This window comes from Cyphellophora europaea (genome assembly GCF_000365145.1).
Source record: "Cyphellophora europaea CBS 101466 unplaced genomic scaffold supercont1.10, whole genome shotgun sequence".
NCBI lineage: Eukaryota > Fungi > Ascomycota > Eurotiomycetes > Chaetothyriales > Cyphellophoraceae > Cyphellophora > Cyphellophora europaea.
The window spans coordinates 1-18,380 of NW_008481798.1; the positions used below are offsets into that span (position 1 = coordinate 1).

The 18,380-nt window shown below is 53.1% G+C and overlaps 6 protein-coding genes across 6 annotated transcripts; 5 read left to right on the plus strand and 1 right to left on the minus strand.

Annotated features, from left to right (window-relative positions):
- Positions 1-1,671: 1,671 nt before the first annotated feature.
- Positions 1,672-2,697, plus strand: HMPREF1541_09086 (uncharacterized protein; the record flags this gene model as incomplete). The annotated part of the gene is made up of 1 exon (XM_008713761.1): positions 1,672-2,697. One exon carries the CDS (start codon positions 1,672-1,674, stop codon positions 2,695-2,697), a length of 1,026 nt encoding a protein of 341 aa, XP_008711983.1.
- A 1,285-nt stretch (positions 2,698-3,982) lies between these two features.
- HMPREF1541_09087 (uncharacterized protein) lies at positions 3,983-4,870 on the plus strand (the record flags this gene model as incomplete). The annotated part of the gene is made up of 3 exons (XM_008713762.1): positions 3,983-3,997; positions 4,088-4,628; positions 4,683-4,870. 3 exons carry the CDS (start codon positions 3,983-3,985, stop codon positions 4,868-4,870), a joined length of 744 nt encoding a protein of 247 aa, XP_008711984.1.
- Positions 4,871-5,455: 585 nt separating this feature from the next.
- Positions 5,456-7,041, plus strand: HMPREF1541_09088 (uncharacterized protein; the record flags this gene model as incomplete). The annotated part of the gene is made up of 3 exons (XM_008713763.1): positions 5,456-5,582; positions 5,636-6,814; positions 6,878-7,041. 3 exons carry the CDS (start codon positions 5,456-5,458, stop codon positions 7,039-7,041), a joined length of 1,470 nt encoding a protein of 489 aa, XP_008711985.1.
- A 489-nt stretch (positions 7,042-7,530) lies between these two features.
- Positions 7,531-9,252, plus strand: HMPREF1541_09089 (uncharacterized protein; the record flags this gene model as incomplete). Its single annotated transcript, XM_008713764.1, has 1 exon — positions 7,531-9,252. One exon carries the CDS (start codon positions 7,531-7,533, stop codon positions 9,250-9,252), a length of 1,722 nt encoding a protein of 573 aa, XP_008711986.1.
- Positions 9,253-9,766: 514 nt separating this feature from the next.
- On the plus strand, positions 9,767-11,269 carry HMPREF1541_09090 (uncharacterized protein; the record flags this gene model as incomplete). Its single annotated transcript, XM_008713765.1, has 1 exon — positions 9,767-11,269. The coding sequence occupies one exon, from the start codon at positions 9,767-9,769 to the stop codon at positions 11,267-11,269; it is 1,503 nt and encodes a 500-aa protein (XP_008711987.1).
- A 705-nt stretch (positions 11,270-11,974) lies between these two features.
- On the minus strand, positions 11,975-14,250 carry HMPREF1541_09091 (uncharacterized protein; the record flags this gene model as incomplete). The annotated part of the gene is made up of 3 exons (XM_008713766.1): positions 11,975-12,602; positions 12,780-13,961; positions 14,075-14,250. 3 exons carry the CDS (start codon positions 14,248-14,250, stop codon positions 11,975-11,977), a joined length of 1,986 nt encoding a protein of 661 aa, XP_008711988.1.
- Positions 14,251-18,380: the final 4,130 nt, after the last annotated feature.

Consider the following 18,380-nt stretch of genomic DNA (forward strand, 5'->3'; position numbering starts at 1 on the left):
GTATGCCAAGTGTCTTGACCCCTGAGACCTTGGAGTCCTTGGCGATAGAGGGCCGTGGCGCCTCGTTGCCTTGTCTGGCCTCGGCAATCGTGACACTCTTTTCCTTTTTGTGACGCGCAGAAGCAGATTGCAAAAAGCCCATCAACCAGATCTCGGGGTTTTGGTTCTCCTTGGACCGTCTGGTCAACTTCATCTCCACAGACCGTGTATCTTGAGACGCATAGCGAGTAAAATAAAACCACCATATTGGCCGAGCTGAGACCACCTGGCTACCAGCAAAGCTACAAGATGCGAGTGCGCTCGTTTGCGCGAACTGAACCACCTGACCAGGACCTAATCAAACATGCGACTTGCATCCGAGCCGAACAGAAACTACGTAGCCTTACAGGCATTTCGATCGTGCTCGTCATTCGGTGCAACCGCCATCGTGTCACTTGCGATTCCGTGATAGCTGCAACATGCATACAAATACGACCATGTCATCCTGGACTATCCTTGTACCAGTAGCACAACCCGAGCAGTGGCTGGCTGAAGATTACAGGGTGCCTGGTAATTTTCCTGATTTAGTATTTCAGCCCTATTTGACTATACAGGCACTTTTTACGAAGGATCGACACGTATCCAGGGGCCGTGGCGCTGCTAGCGTACGCCGAAACGAGAAGCATCCAGCGGGGTGCATATCAGGCATTGTCGGCGGAACCCTGGCCAAAACGCCCGGCGGGAAACCCATGACCAATTATGGGGCTTTTCTCAGACGCTGTAAGGCGTTGGGAAAGCCATGTGTAGAACACACAGGCGCTCGGAACATCTTGCGCGATGGAATCTGGGAAGAAGATGACTTTCTATGATTCCCGCCTTGGTCACATTACTCCATGGGACTGCGTTGTTCAATGGAGATACATAACAATTGCGCTGAGCACGATTCGAGGGTTGCTTACTTGGGTGAAGGCCCGCGATGCTCATGACAAAGCTGCAAGATAAGCGAAGGTCCTGCAGCCAGGAGGTCGCTTGAGGCTACTAAGACGTTGTTGAAAGTAGGTCCATCGCCCGAGAAGCCTCTCCTGTGCACCTTTGATTGGCTCGCCGTGAATGGCAGTGCTGAGCAGACATCCTGCAGCAATAATCAGTCTGCTACTGGGATTCTTGACGATCACCGGCGGTGTCACCCCGTCGCAGATTCCATAATCTCAATCTATCACTGCGGAGAGGGTGAGGCTGGAATGCTTTCCGTGCTGTCGTCGTTTGTCGGAGCTGACGACTAGTTGCATACAATCTCCCATGTATCCTTCGCAGAGGGCATCACTATAGCTTGGACAGTGCTGACAGGATCAAAAGCTAATCTCGCATCAAGTGCCCAAGAAAAGGAGGCCAGCCTCACAGCACGTGGTATGCGCCCAGAAAAAGTCCTTGACCTTGGGTCCCAACATGGATATCCAATGAGCATGGCAGATTTCAGGTCAAGAAGGTATATAAAGTCCATGTCATCGTTCGAGCATTTGCAGCTCAGCAAAAAGTTCAATCCATTTACAAGCACACTGCGATACCAACATTGAAATGGCAAGATCTACCACCATCATTACTGTACTCCTCTGGGGCGTCATCATTGCTCCAGTCCTTGCTCGCCTGTCCCATCCGAGAGCAAGACAGGCAAGCAGCGACCTCACTCCTATCATGTTCTCCGACCCAATCCTTGAGCCAAACATCCTCACCACCTTCCCAAATGGCACCTGGGTCGAGAACCTCTCTGCTCGCGCAGCGGACGGCAATTTCCTCGCAACTGTCCTCTCCGCACCAGAGGTCTACCTGCTCTCATCGAGCGGTGAATTTGATCCGATCCTTATTGCCGAGTTCCCAGGCTATCTTGGTGTGCTAGGCATCGTCGAGCTCGGTCACGATGTTTTCTATGTTGCTGTCGGCAATTACTCCACAACGGCCGGCACTTCGACTCCGGGAAGTTGGTCCGTTTGGGAGATCGACCTTAACGGCCTTTCTCGCGGTGGCGAGGCTAAGCACCATTGGCGCGATTGGAAAAGAGATGGACAAGCCAAGACTAAGCTCATCGCAGAGCTCCCGGACGCCGGTCTTCTCAATGGAGTGGCTGTCCTGAATCCGACTGCCGGCACGATCTTGGTGGGCGACTCACTAAAAGGTACCGTCTGGTCAGTGAACGTCCGCACAGGAGACGCCGCCGTCGTCATCGACGACGAGAGTATGGCGCCCGACGCAGACCTTTCTGGCGGGTTGGCAATCGGTATCAACGGTCTCAGTGTCAGCAACGGGTATCTCTACTACGACAACACGAATCAGGTCACCTTCTACCGTCTCCCTATCAACGAGACAACAGGCTCTGCGTCGGGACCAACGGAGCTGCTCATCGACCAGGAATTCTCCAACATCTTTCCCGATGATTTCGCCCTTGACTTTGAAGGCAATGCTTGGTTGGCCTGTCAGTATGGTCACGTCGCATTTCTCGAAGGGGTGGCTGCTGGGGAACGTTTGAACATCACAGCAGTGGCGGGAAATGCCACAGGTCTCCCTCACGGCCTCACAGCGGCAAAGTTTGGGACGACCGCGGAGGATCTGAAGCGCGGCTCTCTGTACGTTACCACGAACGGAGATCCCTTCTCGTATGGGTCGGACAACCCTGCGCAGGGTCAATTCGTCAGATACGACACTGCGGTGCTGGGTTTCTACTGATGGCTCCTGATTATCAGCGCAAGTGACCTTGTCATAGATTGCGTCGATACTAGCGGTATTTGATTCGTGTCTGACTATGAGGCGAAGAGCTGGAAACAGATTAATCCTTCAATTCATTTTTTGTGTACCCTTTGGCCCGCGATGGCCCAAACTACTAGCGCTTTTGACGCTTAGATAAGTAGCTATAATATCAATCATTCAAATAAATCGAAAACTTCCCTGCTCAACATATGCATACTTGCTCCTCACCAAAATTCGGATAGCCTCGTTCCTTGTCTGATGAGCCAGTCTCCGTGCTAGTATGAGAACGGACACGGCACCCTTTCCCCTTCATGGTGACTTTTAACACAAGCAACCTCGGATTCTCAAGCGCGATCTGCTGCACTCGACCAAGCGCCCTAACCTGATGCGAGAAGGCACATATGCAAATCGCCAGGATTGTACCTTGCGCGGATTAAACCAGTTACTTGCTGCTTACATAATGGCTACGGGCTGAGAGTATAGAGGCCTCATTTCGCGAGGTGCATGCGCTGTCCGGGTCTTCAGCCTCACCTACACACCATGGAGTCTATCGGGAAGCAGCCTTCAACAGATCGCTGTCCTCGGGAACTTTCTACTGTGATTGCTAGTGTCTGTTCGCAGAAACCTGTCTGCTGACAGTTTTCCTTTCTCAGGTATAGCATGCGAGCAAGGACGGTTCATTGCATCAGCAGCTTAGTGCTCCAGTGATATCTCAACTTGACATCTGCGCTCGAGGGCTGAGCTTTGTGTCGGAATTGGTCTGTGTCATGGCTGGCTGAAAAGGCATCATATGTTACCTGGTTGCTGATGAGCTGATAGGCCGGACTGTTGGAATGCGAAGGTGTCTTCGCAGATCTGTAAGAGTCATCTTGCATTGCTTGTAACATTTAATCTCGGCCCATGGTGACATTTCCGGACATATCTGACACGCCTCTCGCTCGGACTATCTTGGTATCAGACGTCTCTTCGACGGCTTTCGTTCGACTGATATGGCTCGGGTCTTTGGCGGAGTAAGATGAGGCATGGAGGCAAGCTGAAATTTAGTCCCCTGTGTCTGCAACGTGCAGGTTCTATAACGTCGGCGTTCGCCTACACTGGTTCTAGTCCTCAAGCTAGAACAGAGTGCTCGAGATATAAAGCTCTTCGGGATTGAAAGCCATCCAGAGAATATCCCACCACAATAGCGTCCTAAAGCTTTGACACAAGAGGCGTGCAACTTCTCAGTATTCCGTTTGGCATTGCAAAGAAGATTTGTTTGTCGAAAATGGACGGCAAAGTGGTAAGTATAGGCTCATGGTTGACCTCGCATTATCGGTTTCTTTCCGGATAACGCATGATGATTTTCACAGGCTGACGGCAGAACTTTCAGGTAGCCATAACGGGCGCTGCTTCAGGCATTGGACGTGCAACAGCGCAGCTCCTGGCATCGCAAGGTGCACTTCTCTCGATTTCCGACCACGATGCCGATGGACTTGAGGCTACGCTTGAATCACTTCACGACACTGTCACTGCTGGATGGTCACACCTCTCCACTATAGTCAACGTCTCGTCTGCATCAGCAGTCGAGGAATGGATCACATCCACAGTGAAGCACTTTGGACGACTCGACTGCGCAGCCAATATCGCCGGTATCCATTTCATGAGACCGATCTCGATCCGGCAGTCGACTGACGAGGAATGGGCTCAAGTCATGGACATCAACGCCACTGGAGTCTTCCGCTGTCTCCGCGCTCAATTGAAGCAGATGCAGAGCGGTGCCAGTATTGTGAATGTTGCAAGTATCGCGGGCCATGTCGGTTTGGCTGGAAGTAGTGCATACTGCGCCAGCAAGCACGCAGTCATTGGACTTACCAAGGCGGCGGCACGAGAAGAGGGAGACGGAGGGGTTCGAGTCAATTGCCTTGCTCCTGGTAAGCTGATTCCCATGGTTTGTATGACACTGGCTGACCGTCCTTCGTATCTAGGCTCTATCAAGACACCATTGACTGATCAAATACCCGAAGAGGCTCGACCTCACATTGTTGCAACACAGTGTCAGAAGCGCTGGGGCGATCCAATGGAAGCAGCGAAGGTCATCGCCTTTTTGTTGAGTGATGAGGCTACTTTTGTAACCGGCGCTTGTTACGCTGTTGATGGAGGTTGGCTGTGTTGATCAGGCCTACCGTTGGGGGAGGGAACAGCCACCTGTTGCCGCCAGCCTGGTTGGTCGAGGCAGTGTTGAAGTTCTGTGGACCGTACTTGATAAAGCAGCACAGAGCTGTGATGGGATAAATGCGTATGATGAAGCTTCTAATACAGGGTTGCGCGCTAGGCTGCTAGCCAGGAACACACTCTTGATACTTCGGCACGTGCGAATATTTGTTGTCCTGCTTCCAACTCTCCGCTTTGCACGGAAATTACTGTCTGTTGCAGTGCTTTCCGCATTCTGGGAGGTGATGCCCGGACGAATTTGCTCTGGGGCCCGAAAGGGTCATCCGGAGTTATAGCTCCTGGAGTTCGTGGGGAAGCCCCCAACTCTGCCCCGATCCGAGCCCTATCGGCGCTCTGTGATTAGAAACGACCCCACGGATCGGGGGTCACGGCACTTGAGAACCCCAAGGGCGATGCCGAGGGTGTAGACAAAACGGGGACATCTCCGATGAACATGGCGATCATTCGTGTCTTCACCTTGCTTTTCGTGTTTGAGCACTGTCTGGAGCGTGGGTAGTTGTTGCGATACGTCTCGTTACTTCCAAAGATGGCCAGGCGGGTATCAGTGTCGGAGCTGGAGCAGCACAGCACCAAGGAGAGCGTGTGGCTCGTGGTAAACGAGTGGGTCTACGATATGACCAACTTCGCAACGGAGCATCCAGGTGGCGCCGACAGTAAGTCATTGCTTGAGCTTCGCAGCCATTGCAAACAACAGCTGACAGCAAAGTCATCTACCAACATGCCGGCCGCGATGCTTCTATCAGCTACAATGAGATCCATGCCCCCTCGCTAATCAAGAAAACTCTGAACGAGGCTGAGCATGTTGGCATATTGGATCGATCAACCGCGCCGGAGGGATGGGGTACTCCGGTAGGCCAGCCCCAACAGCTGCAGCGCAGCAGCGGTGATGAGAAAGTGCCCTTAGACAACATCATCAACCTGTACGACTTCGAGGAGGTGGCGAGACGGACATGGCCGGAGAAGTCCTGGGCCTACATCAACGGGGCCTCCAATGACAACATAACCCGTGACGCCAACAGCAGCATTTTCCAAAAGATCTGGCTTCGGCCGGCTATCATGAGGAACGTGGCCACCGTCAGCAGCGCGACCACGCTCTTCGGTGTCCAGCTCGATATGCCCCTCTACATTACCCCGACAGGGACCGCCAAGACAGCCGGACCTGAAGGCGAGTTGGCATTGACCAAAGCCGCCTCTGCCAAGGGCTCAATTCTTTGCATGTCGACGCCCACTTCATTCCCGCACGACGAAATCCTTGCTGCCACGCCCCAACAGGCCTTCTTCCAGTTGTACGTCAACAAGGATCGACAGAAGTCAGAAGAGGCAGTTCGGAAGGCCGAAGCCACGGGCAAGGTCAAGGCTTTGTTCGTTACCGTGGACTTGCCTGTGATATCCAAGCGCGAAGCTGATGAGCGGGCCAAGTTCGATGCATCGACGATGAATGTCAAGGCCGGGGGGATGTCGGCGACTGCGGATCGGAAAGGAGCAGGGCTAGCGCGACTGAATTCGTCCTTCATAGACTCTTCACTTAGCTGGGACGATATCGCGTGGCTCAATCGCATCACGAAGTTGCCGCTCGTGCTGAAGGGCATCCAGCGCTGGGAAGACGCGAAACTGGCGCAAGAACACGGTCTGCAGGGCATCGTGCTGAGCAATCATGGCGGCCGCGCCGCTGACACGGCCAGCCCGGCAATCGTGACGCTATTGGAGTTGCACAAGAACTGTCCCGAGGTCTTTGACTCGATGGAGGTGCTGGTAGACGGAGGCATCCGTCGAGGGTCGGATGTGGTAAAGGCAGTCTGTTTGGGTGCATCTGCCGTTGGCATAGGGAGACCGTTCCTGTACGCCAACAATTATGGTCAGGAAGGAGTTGAGTACGCTTTCGACAGTAAGTCCTCGCCAATACAACCATGACAGGAGCTTCTTGGCGCATTGCTAACCACGAGAACAGTTCTACGAGACGAGATCCATACCGCGATGCAGCTATGTGGACTCACAGACCTGATGAGGGACGCGAGTGCCCAGTACGTTAACACGGGCGAGGTCGATGGACTGGTCAGGAAAGGCGGGCATCCATATATCAGGGACCGAAGGCGGCTGAAGGCTAATCTATGAGAGCCCTTTCGATGGACTAGCGGAGCGGCTGTGCTGCAGATCTAGTTACACGACGAGAAATCGCAAGATCATTGAGCTTGCGAGCTTGTATTTTATCAGATGCAGTACGTGCATGAGAGGCGCTGTCGTTATTCGGTGTTCGGTATCCTGTCCTCCTCACGTGGTAGAGAATAGACCGACAAATCAGACTCGAATCTGCGGCTCTCGATACATTTGAAGGAATGTTGTCAGCCCAGGGTTCACGGCAGTTCTCGGGAAGCATACATTCCGACGCGTTCGTCACATTCTGATATGGCAGAAAACGTGGGGCTGCAAGGGGCTCTCGAGACTGTTCAATGCAATTTCATACGAAGGGTTAACGCCATCTATTTTCGCCATAATTCAGTCTCTCGAGCGCGAAATCATCCATCGACTTCTTTGATCGGTGAACACAACGTGCGGACACAACGTGCACCGTGATTTAGCATCAGCGTTAATTTTGGGTTCATCATGTCGAACTTCCTGCGGCAGACCCTCGCCCTCGAGGAGAACGGAATCTATCTCGATGAGAAGCACCCACATCGCGAAAACCATCTTTCGCCAGAGCATGCGAGAGGGTCATCCACACTCCCCCAGCATATGGGGATCAGGCCGGGCAATAAATTCTTGAGAGTGTGCCAGCTCATTTTCGTACCTTCGTTTCTACGTTCGAGCACGAAATCGGCTAGCCGACCAAATGCCGGCCTCATGGCTCTCGACGGCCTACGTGGGTTAGCCTGCCTGGCAGTCGTCAATCAACGTATGTCTCTACCTGTCTCTCATGACCAGAATCTGCCACAGACAATGCCGGAGGTCACTTTCAAGGTGAATGTACAAATGCTGATTTCATTCCGTGTTCTTGCAGACTACACCTCTACCTTTACCGCTCGCATCTATCACTTTGGCTGGGGCACATATCCCCAGGATAAGAACCTCGCACAATTTCCGTTTGTGAAGATTCTGTGGTCTGGTTCCGCCCAGGTCTTCACGTTTTTCGTTCTTTCAGGCTACGTCTTGTCCTACAAGCCCATCAAGCAGATGCGAAACCGTTCTTCGCAGGTCCAGAAGACGCTTTCATCATCGATATTTCGGCGTGGCATGCGTTTATTCATTCCCGCCTTTGCGATGGTGGCTATCATCGCCGTGGCAGCACAAGTTGGCATTTACAAGTGGGCACAGGCGGCCGCGGAGCAGGGGCTTATGGATCACTTGGAGAACATTCCACCACAGCAGCCGAACATATGGTACATGTTCAACACCATCTGGAACGACTTTGCGACGATGACGAACATCACGAATTGGGGCTATGTTCAGCCCAGCCTGCATCCCCACCTCTGGACGATCATCATCGAGTTCCGAGTCTCTATGCTACTGTACCTTGTACAGACCGGAACAGCCCGTCTGAAAAGCTGGGCAAGAGTACTCGTTGCCGGATACATGTTCTTCTGGTTCTCCAACACGCTGACACCAGTGGGCTCACAGACAGCGCTCTTCTTCGCCGGTATGATACTCGCTGAGGCTGACTTGGCATTGCTCGCCTTCCGGGAAAGTCATTCGGCGCCCAGCACAGGCACATATGTGGCATGGGACCCCAACCGTCGCCCTCTGTCTACGGCCGATCATATCGCCCGTCTTACGGACCCTAAGAGCATCTACTGGCGGGCTTTCCACATAGTCGTGTTTCTCGTGGGCATGTTCTTCCTGAGCTGCCCGTACAACGGCTCCGAAGTGACGCCCGTCTATCGAGTCCTGGTTGCGTGGTTGAACCCTTCCTGGTATAAGGCCCTCGAGCATTCCTACTGGCTATGGAGCGTCGGTGCGATGTGCTTGCTTAGCTCCGCGGCGCACTCCTGCGACATCCAATGGATCTATACCAACTCTTTCTCTCAATACGCCGGGAAGGTGTCGTTTGCATTATACCTCGCCCACGGACCGGTGCTGCATTGTGTCGAATACAGCATGCTTCCTTTCTTGGCGGCGATCACAGAGCCTCTAGGCGGGCGAGAGACGCAGCTGGGCTTTTTGTTGCAGTGGATCATGGGCGCGATCGTCTCGATACCCATCGTGTTCTATTTCGCGGACATGGTCTACCGCCTGCTGGATGTGCCATCCGTGCAGTTTGCGAGATGGTGCGAGGAGAAGTTCGAGGAGGCAGCGTGGCAGGTCAGCTCGTCCCCACGGACGAAAGGTTGAGCAATGGGGATTCCAGTGAAGAGTAAAGCACTCAAATCCACGGCTACAACCGCAGAATGGAGGTTTTATCGAATAATCGAAGGGTCAGGCAACGATCCTTTGAAACCTTTCCACATCAAGTAGGTACACCACGTACTATTCTCATCTTGTAATTAGCATCATGGTATAACTCCTGATCTATGATCCTGGCATGCTTTGTCATCTTCCAGCAGTGGCTTTCCATCGCTTGTCATTGCTTTTTCGTCCAGTCCAGTCCAACAAACCTAGACATGCAAGCCATCGGTTGCCAAATATGGAAATGTGTCGCATTCCCGAAAAGGCAAGTTCAGAGTCCTGGCTCGGCGGTGGAAGTTCAATGATTGGTTGCAGGTCGGATATGCTTTCGGTGTCGCTCTGGCTGCCTTTCTATATCTGCCTGGTCGTCGCCAACAACACGGCCCCTCCGTGTTTCGTTCGATTTGGATCTCAAAAGAGGCAACTCGCACGACCTAAAGCTCACACGTAACACGCCAGAATGCCGCTGCTCAAGCGCAACATTCCTCTTCATCCAAGTAACCACCTTCCCTTGTCCCTGTCCCGCAAAACTTACGATGTCATTGTCCTCGGCTCCGGCCCTGCAGGCCGACGACTCGCCTCCCTGACAGCTTCAGCCAAGCTGGGCACCGTGATCGTCGAAAATGAGCTCTTCGGCGGCGATTGCCCTTTCTGGGCATGCATTCCGTCCAAAGCTCTCTTGCGGCCCAATGAAGCATTAGGTGCGGGTCGGCAAATGGGTGGCTCGAAGCAGATGATACAAGAGTGCACCCCCGATGGCAGCACCATTGATGTACAGGGTGTATTTAAACGGAGAGACGGGATTGTCCAGGGTTGGGATGACACGATTCTGCTGAATCTCTCGCTCGATCAGGGGGTAGATGTCGTGAGGGGACAGGGGAAGTTGACAGGGGTGAAGAAAGTCGAAGTCACGAACCTAGATGGCAACCAAGTGGTGCTGGAGGCGACGCAGGCTGTAGTGCTGGCCACGGGGTCAGAGGCTACAATCCCAAAAATAGAGGGATTGGATCAGATTGACTGGTGGACGAGTCGAGAAGCGACGGCGGCGAACTTTGTGCCAGAGCATCTGGTTATCTTGGGAGGTGGAGTCATTGGGTGCGAGATGGCAACTTTCTATGGGTCGCTAGGAAAGCGAGTGACGCTGATCAGCAGTAGCAAGCGACTGCTGCCACGATGCGAGCCCGAGGCGAGCGAGTTGGTCAAGAAATCGCTGACTGCACTCGGGGTGGAGGTTTGCCTGTCAACTGCGATCGATAAACTCAGCAAAGTCGACAAGGACAAGTTCAAAGCCGATTTAGCTTCTGGAGATCATCTCACTGGGTCCGTCTTGCTTCTCGCTACTGGCAGAAGGGCTAGTACCCAAGATCTTGGACTTGAAGACCTGGGAGTCAAAGTTCACCCTAAGCTGGAAGTCAGCGAGAGCCTCTGCGTCGCGACAGCTACAGGAAAGTGGCTTTACGCTATCGGTGATGCAAACGGCAGGAACCCTATGACACACATGGGTGTTTACCAAGCCCGAACTGCAGGTCTGGCAATTATAGCTCGATCTCGGAAGATGGCACTGGTTGAGGAGCCGTTCAATGATTTCTCGGCGACAGCAGACCACGAGATGGTTCCTCAAATTATCTTCACAGATCCTCACGTGGCGATGGTTGGTCTGACCGCGGCCCAAGCTGAAGCAAAGGGCCTGAACGCAAAGATTGTAGCAGTCCCGTTCATGTTTCCGGGCGCATTCGTCCATGCAGAGCTCAACTATGAGGGTTGGGCTCAGTGGGTAATCGATGAAGATACGAAAATTCTGGTGGGCGCAACCATCGTTGGCCGGGAGGCGGGCGACCTGCTCCATGCCAGTACTGTCGCCATTGTCGGGAGAATACCTGTGCCAAAGCTATGGCACGCCGTCGCCAGTTTCCCGTCTATGAGCGAGGTCTATACGGCTCTTTTGATGGCTTCCGGCTACTGATTCCAGAGGGCTGTCCGGCAGTAGAACAATCTCGCAAGTCAATATTGCTGTGATCTAGGTCTCCTTGTTTGTACACAGGCCACAAGAGATGTTATCCATCAGCACGTAAGTAAATCTGCCTGCTTTCACGACCAGTGACTATCCACACCTCTTCTGTACTATACTACTTGAAGAGAGCTTATCCAATTGAATGCAATTATTCAGAGCCAACCAACTGCTCGAACAGCACTCAGATCGGTAAGTGGGCTTGACCATGTCACCAATGAATGGCTCATGCTAACAATGCGTGTCATGTCGTAAGCTTCCATCCCGGGCAGTAGAGTCCTCGGTTCAGGCCATGTTCCTTTGGGCCAATAGGCGGCCTAATAGAACACAGCTACTAGTCGCGTTACGGTCGATTGCCGATTCTGTGTCCAATGACATGCTAGTTGGCTAGAAAGTCCCAGAGAAGACGAAGCGATCGCTCTGGTTCTCAACTATACCGTGGCTGCAGACGTATGATACACTAGTCACAAACCCGGTAAGCTCGGCATTGTGACAGCCATCGCCACCAGCAGCGGAGGCGTACTAAGGCACAGTCCTTACATGCTTTACTTTACTTCCACACCGCAGTCTCGTTACCGTACATTATACCGACGCAGCCAGCCATACAAAACTCCGGCATGCAGCCCCTAGATCCACAGTACTATCCAGGCCAAGCTGTGCTCAAGCCCTGAAGCTCCTCGCCCTCAGCCGGCTGACGCTGACCTCATTGGTTCCAACATCCACCGTCGGTCCCACAGCTGTAGGTGTGATACTCAAGTCACCGGCCGGGGCAGATCCATCCCCGTTGTCGGCATATGCGCCCGCGATAGCAGTCGACGCTATGCCTGCGGCGACAGTCTTTGCATAGCTGTCCGATTGCGAGTTGTCTCCGCTGGAGGTGCTGACGGCGCTCGCATCAGCTTGGCCGTTGCTTGTGGATGTGTCCGCGTCGGCGGTGGGAGGGTCGGAGCGACGGAAGCGCAGGCGCATGCTGCTGCTGCTCCGGGGGATGAGGTCGATGAGCGAGGAGGCGCCGGAATCGGTGCTGCCGTCGCCTTGAGCGGTGGAATGGGAGTTCGAGTTCGCGATGCTGCCCAAGCCGCTGTTATCGGAGTGAGAGCTAGCGGACGCTGTGGTCTGGTCGTCGTCGTCGTCGTCGCGGCGTGTGAGGATGGAGGTGACGCCGTAGAGAGGACCTTTAGAGCCGTTGGCGCCTTGTGCTGAGCTGATGGCACTTCCATCAGCGTGAGCCAGCGTTCCATCTGCCGAAGAGCTGGACTGGGAGTTTGCGTTCACGTCGTTGCGCTTCCTTTTTTGATATGATCAGTATAAGTCCTGAAAAGAAAACAGAAGAAGTGGGTTTTAAAGGTACACTTAGGAGGCATCGATCGCACTGGCGATGGCTTTTGATCTCCACATATCATTAAAATGGTACAGACAACTCAACGTAAAACCCGGAAAGACCAATGAAACCAGATAAACTCACAAGCTGCCCATGATAACTTTGTATACCTCATTCTCCCCAGTAACGTCCTTGGCTGAATTGCTGTTGCTTGCCTCATTGTCGTCACCAGCACCTTGAGCATTAGACTGCGCGCTCCCGTTGGCAGATGAACCATCTCCTTTCGCAGTCGACTCGTTCTCGGACGTAGCCGTCACGTCTCCGTTGTTAGAGGGTTGGTTTCGGCGTCTGAGACCACTTGTCAGGGTCTTGGTGATTGACTCATAGTTGTCTCCCTCAATATTGTCAGCCGTGTTGGTGTTGGTGGCTTTGTTGTCATCACCGGCACCCTGAGCATTTGACTGTGCATTGCCGTTGGCAGCTGAACCATCTCCCTTGGCAGTTGACTCGTTGTCAGATGTCGCAGTGACATCACCGCTGGAAGCTTGGGGTTGATTCCGGCGTCTGAGGCCACTTGTCAGGGTCTTAGTGAGCGACTCATAGTTATCACCCTCGATGTAATCAGCCGTGTTGGTGTTAGTGGCCTTGTTGTCGTCTCCAGCGCCTTGGGCGTTTGATTGTGCGTTACCGTTAGCGGCCGATCCGTCGCCTTTGGCGGTTGACTCATTGTCAGACGTAGCGGTCACATCACCACTAGAGGGCGTATTGCGACGACAGGTGCTGCAGCCTGTGAGCTTCGTGATGGTTGTCTTTACAGTGTTGTCGCCTTCAACATCGTTGGCGGAGTTAGAGTTGCTCGCAGTGTTGCCGTCACCGGCTCCCTGAGCATTGGATTGAGCACTGCCATTGGCTGCGGATCCGTCACCCTTGGCCGTAGATGTGTTCTCTGAGGTGGCGGTCACGTCACCCCCTTGAGGCTGTGGGTTGTTGTTGTTGCGGCGACGCTTCGACCCAGTGATCGTAGTAATGATCTTGTCGTAGCCTTCAACGTCAGCGGCAGTGTTGGAGTTGCTTGCTTTATTGTCATCGCCAGCTCCCTGTGCATTAGATTGAGCACTTCCATTAGCTGCCGACCCATCACCCTTGGCATTAGAAGTGTTCTCTGACGTGGCAGTCACATCACCATTGTTCTGAGGCTGGGACTGTGACCCACTTCCAGTTCGGCGTCTGAGCCCAGTCACTGTCTTGACTATCTCGTTATCACCATAAACACCATCGACAGTGTTGGAGTTGCTCGCTGTGTTACCATCGCCGGCTCCTTGAGCACTAAGAGCGTCGTGTCAGTAGGGCTGCTATGAGTCTCGAGGGTAGGGGGCTGAAAGGAGTACTAGAATGCCAGACCGGACCAGAGAGATGTCTGTAGGAGGAAGTCGACTTACTTTGACTGGGCGCTCCCGTTTGCGGCTGAACCATCACCCTTAGCAGTGGAGGTGTTCTCGGATGTGGCGGTCACATCGCCTCCTTTTGGTTGAGTCGACCCATTAGGGAGAGGGATGGCAATGCCAGAGACGACCAAATAGGCCGCGAGGATGCTGAGAGCTTTGGTGCAGTGCATGTTGACAGATTAAGTGAGCTGTTGCTATGATCCAGAATGATGCTGCTAGGAGGCAGATGGGCTGCTGGGAGCGAGAGTGTTTGAGTGACTGGAGTAACGACCTGAGGTAGAGAATATTTCCAATGTCAAAGTGGCATCTGCCTTGAGCTTTATAGCTTGTCTCAAGTCTCATCCTGAAGGCAGCATGTACCATCCGCGTACTTTCCTGGCGTACACTCAGGCATGCTACAAACCCAAGAAGTGGACAATAACAGCCATCACCGACTTCCGCTCCGCGCATCTCTTGGACCGACAACATGAACACGGTGACTGCTCGTGTATGCAAGGACAATCTCTGCAAGGCATATCATTGCCGTAGAAAGTGCAATCTCTGGTGATCTTTGTCCGATGCTATCGATGTTATAGATTCACATTGGCCTGTGGTCAAGGTATAGTGATACGATCAGCCTGCAATGCCCAGAACGGGACTCACGAGAAAGCGGAATGCCAGCAGAGGTACCTGCCGGAGTATATCGTCAGTGGCGCGGACATCTGCAGCATATTCCAAGTAGGAAGGTGTGGGAAACCGAGCTCTTGTTTGGGAAGCATCGGTAGATGGATACGGGAAGATCGTCGCGGAGTACATAGAGTCTCACTCCGGTAGCGTCGGACAGGCACTCCGTTTGCCAGAAGAAGGGGATTTCTGGATGTCTCTGTGTCAGGAAGTGGTGGCTAGCTGATGCAGTGCATTGCAGTGGGGATAGAGTTTGGCCCAAGACATTCTTTCCCCGCGTTTGATCGGACACTCCCATTGTGTTGGTAACAGAAATACCGAATTGGTTTTAGACGGCTTCTTTAGTCTGCAGCAAGCCTTCCTGTTAGAGGCCCCCTGTTCGCTAAATAGCTTCCAAGTGCTGCAGCCCAAAGCTCACCAGCCGGGGAACTACAACATACTACTGGTTCGGACGGAAAACAGTTGCCGATGTGCTACCCTTCGTAGCTGGCGGCTTAGGTATGCGGAAGTTAAATGTTAGGTACAGCATCTTAGCCAAGACGGCGAATCGCCAGCAGGGTGTTCAAAGCGACGATCTGGGTCGTTGTGCGGCACTGGGTCCTTAGAAAACCTGAATCCGGGATCTTTGCGCAACGAGTCTGTATGATAGACCCTCAAGCGACTTGGTTGGAGAGTGGACGGAAGTTCAAGCAGGGCAATGGTGTTGCCTCAAACAAATTGCATGAGGGCGACTCGAATTCGTGACAAGCTTTCTCCTCTGTGCCCATGGCGAATGTACCTCACTTGCGTTCGCGGGTCGACCCGTGGGGGTCCATTTGAGCCAAGGTACGAAAGTAAAAGCGCCTTCGACATGAGCTTGTCTATCATGAGAATTCATTGGGTCATGAAAGCAGCGCGGAACTCCTGTCAAAGCAGTTGTGTCGAGGATCATCTTGATCTCCGATTGTTGGTACTCGTAGAATTCATTTGTAGACCATTCCCGCACTCGGCTGCATTAGTTCTCTCTTTGTTCTAGCCAGTGAGAAGAGCAGTTCTGGAACGGGCCTGCAGCGTACGTTATTTTTCACCACGGGAGCCCTTCAATTGGACCCTATGATCCCACAGAGGCCGACGTCTGCTCTCTTTGAACTGCTGATGCATACTAAGTCAAGTGCGGCATGCGTGCAAGACAGTGGCCCCGCTGCAAATGTACACTGTAGATCCTTTGCTTTACTAATCTTATCCTGAAGTCCGCAAAAGCATATGCTTCATTTTTGATCGACAAGGTAAACTCGCTGACAGCTCATCAGCTGTCTTTGCGGACGCAGATAAAACAAGACCTCACTGCAAGAGGAAGCGCTTCCACCTCGTACGGAACACCATGCATGACATCCGCAGCTTCGCTTTCGATTGGCTCGAGGGGGACAACACTTGATGAACTTGTTTCGGCAGAACAGCGGACTGAGTCTAGCTGTACACAGACGTGACCTATGAGGAGTAATTTTCACGCTGTCTACGGATTAGCTGCATCGTCTCCTAGTACTCTTACTCGTTCACGTATCGGCACACAACTGTCCACGGAAGACCGTGTCCAGTGAAGGACCATGGACATTCGCAGTCAGTGGTCACAGTCACGTCCACTCCCGTCTCTGACCAGCGAATGTTCGCGGACACCATGCGGGTTGCCCTTGGCAGTAAGACCGCTCCCAAAGACGCCTCCCTTCTTTTTCCCTCAAACCGGCTTTCACCCGTCTTCTCTGCACGCTAGACGCAATTCATGTGTCGTTGAACCTTTGTCACTAACCTGACTTGGCCTCACCTGTGCACCCAGCCGTGGATGATCGAAGTATGCTGCGGTTCGTTGGTTGGCAAGACGTAGCTCGTACGCACGCTCCTTGATCTTCGGACGCTGGTACCACTTCCGGTAGAAAGAAATCTCTATGTTGCTATCGGCCTAACAGCTCTTCTTGGGTATAGGTTCGGGGGGAGAAGCATAGAATCCCTGTCAGCGAGGACTGTTGGACCTAGGAAGCATTCGCATGGCATCCAGCACAGTTTCATGGCTGCAGCCGTCTTTCTTGGGCATGTTACCGCACAACAAAGCCAACTACACTTCTCGGCGGACCATTGCTAGATAACCAGCAGCTGTAACATCAAGAGGCTACGGCCATTTCACCTCAGCAACCTCTAGCATTGTTACCACTCATCACTACTCGATGGGAAGTACTTAGTGCGGCCGTTTTAGGCCTTTCCATAAGCTCTGGCCTCATTGCCCTCGAAAAGCCCGTGTAGACTCGTCCCGTGATGCTCCCACCAAGGAACACTCGTCAAGTGTCAAGCCCGAGGGCGTAACTCTAATTCCTGGCGGAATTGAAAGCGGTGGAAGTCCCGGCCTATTGGTAGCTATGAAGCAGTATTCAGACTGCATTGTATGCTGCTATTTGGCAAGCCTATGCAGCCCGTGTGGGGAGATTTGTCCATCTTTGGATTCAAGTTCTGTCGATTAAGTGCTTCCAACGCACTGCTGGCGAGCCAAACCTCACTTCACGATGCAGAACCTCACACCATCCCTCGGGATCTTCAAGCGGATTTGGGTATGCCTATTTTGAGAAAGGAGTGCCTCGCGCGATCCACCAGCCGGAGGACAATGAGAATCTCGGAGTGATGGGACTGTCTCAAGAAGCTCGTACTCTGGGGCGTATCCGCCGCAATCAAATATTCACTCCCTTTGCACCAGATTCTCTATGAAAAGCCAAAATCCGACCAGCTTGCTCTTCTATTTTCAACTCGCCATTAGGAAGAGCGATGCTGAGTGTCGACACCTCCGTAGTATCAATGCAACGAAGCTGTGGAGTCTGGCTGCGTTGTCTGGAGAATAATCTGTGCCTCACGAGAGGATGGGAAGAGAGATCAAGGAAGTTGAGTAGGACACGACATCTCTGGATGTGTGGCCACGCAACGCGCAAATAGTAGCCAATTGTGCATTACGTACCTTGTCATGCACTCCATGGCGAACTCGAGGACGTGTGTAGTGGATATTGGGCGACCCGACGTGAGGTACCAAGCACGAAGGATGAACGCGCAGAAAAGGAAGCAAGCAGCCATCGTGCCAAGGAGCTAAACTAAGTTTGGAAACTAAACTTGGCAAACGGGCTGGACCCACTTCTCCGCGCTTTGGGCAGGTCCGTGCTTTAATGTCCCGCAGAAACCTCCTCGCCAGCTCAGCAGACGGTGCTCAAGCAAAGATGTCAAGCTCGCTATGCTTAGAGATTCTTCTCCCAAGCCAATTCTCCTTTCTGGTCCTCTGCCGGTCACCTCCCCGTCAGAGTGAACTGCAAACATGCCGTACGGGTGTAATGTCCAGGCTTCGCTGCACAGCTGGGTAGTCATGGACGGGGCCTGGGCTACATTCATGCAGATGTCTAGAACAAGGCGTCCAGGCTGAGAGTTCTGCTCAGCGGCTGTACTCGATCAACATTCCTGTTCTGTATCCTAGACGGTATTATAAAGCCCTCCGAGAAGCTCAATGCTTCGACATGCCACCTTCGCGGTGGATTTGCCATAAAATACCCTGCGGGAAGGTGCTGACGAACTCTCGTGCCTAGAGGGTCAGCACCTAAGGGACCTGCTCCGCTCTAACGTCGCAGAACTGTTCTGG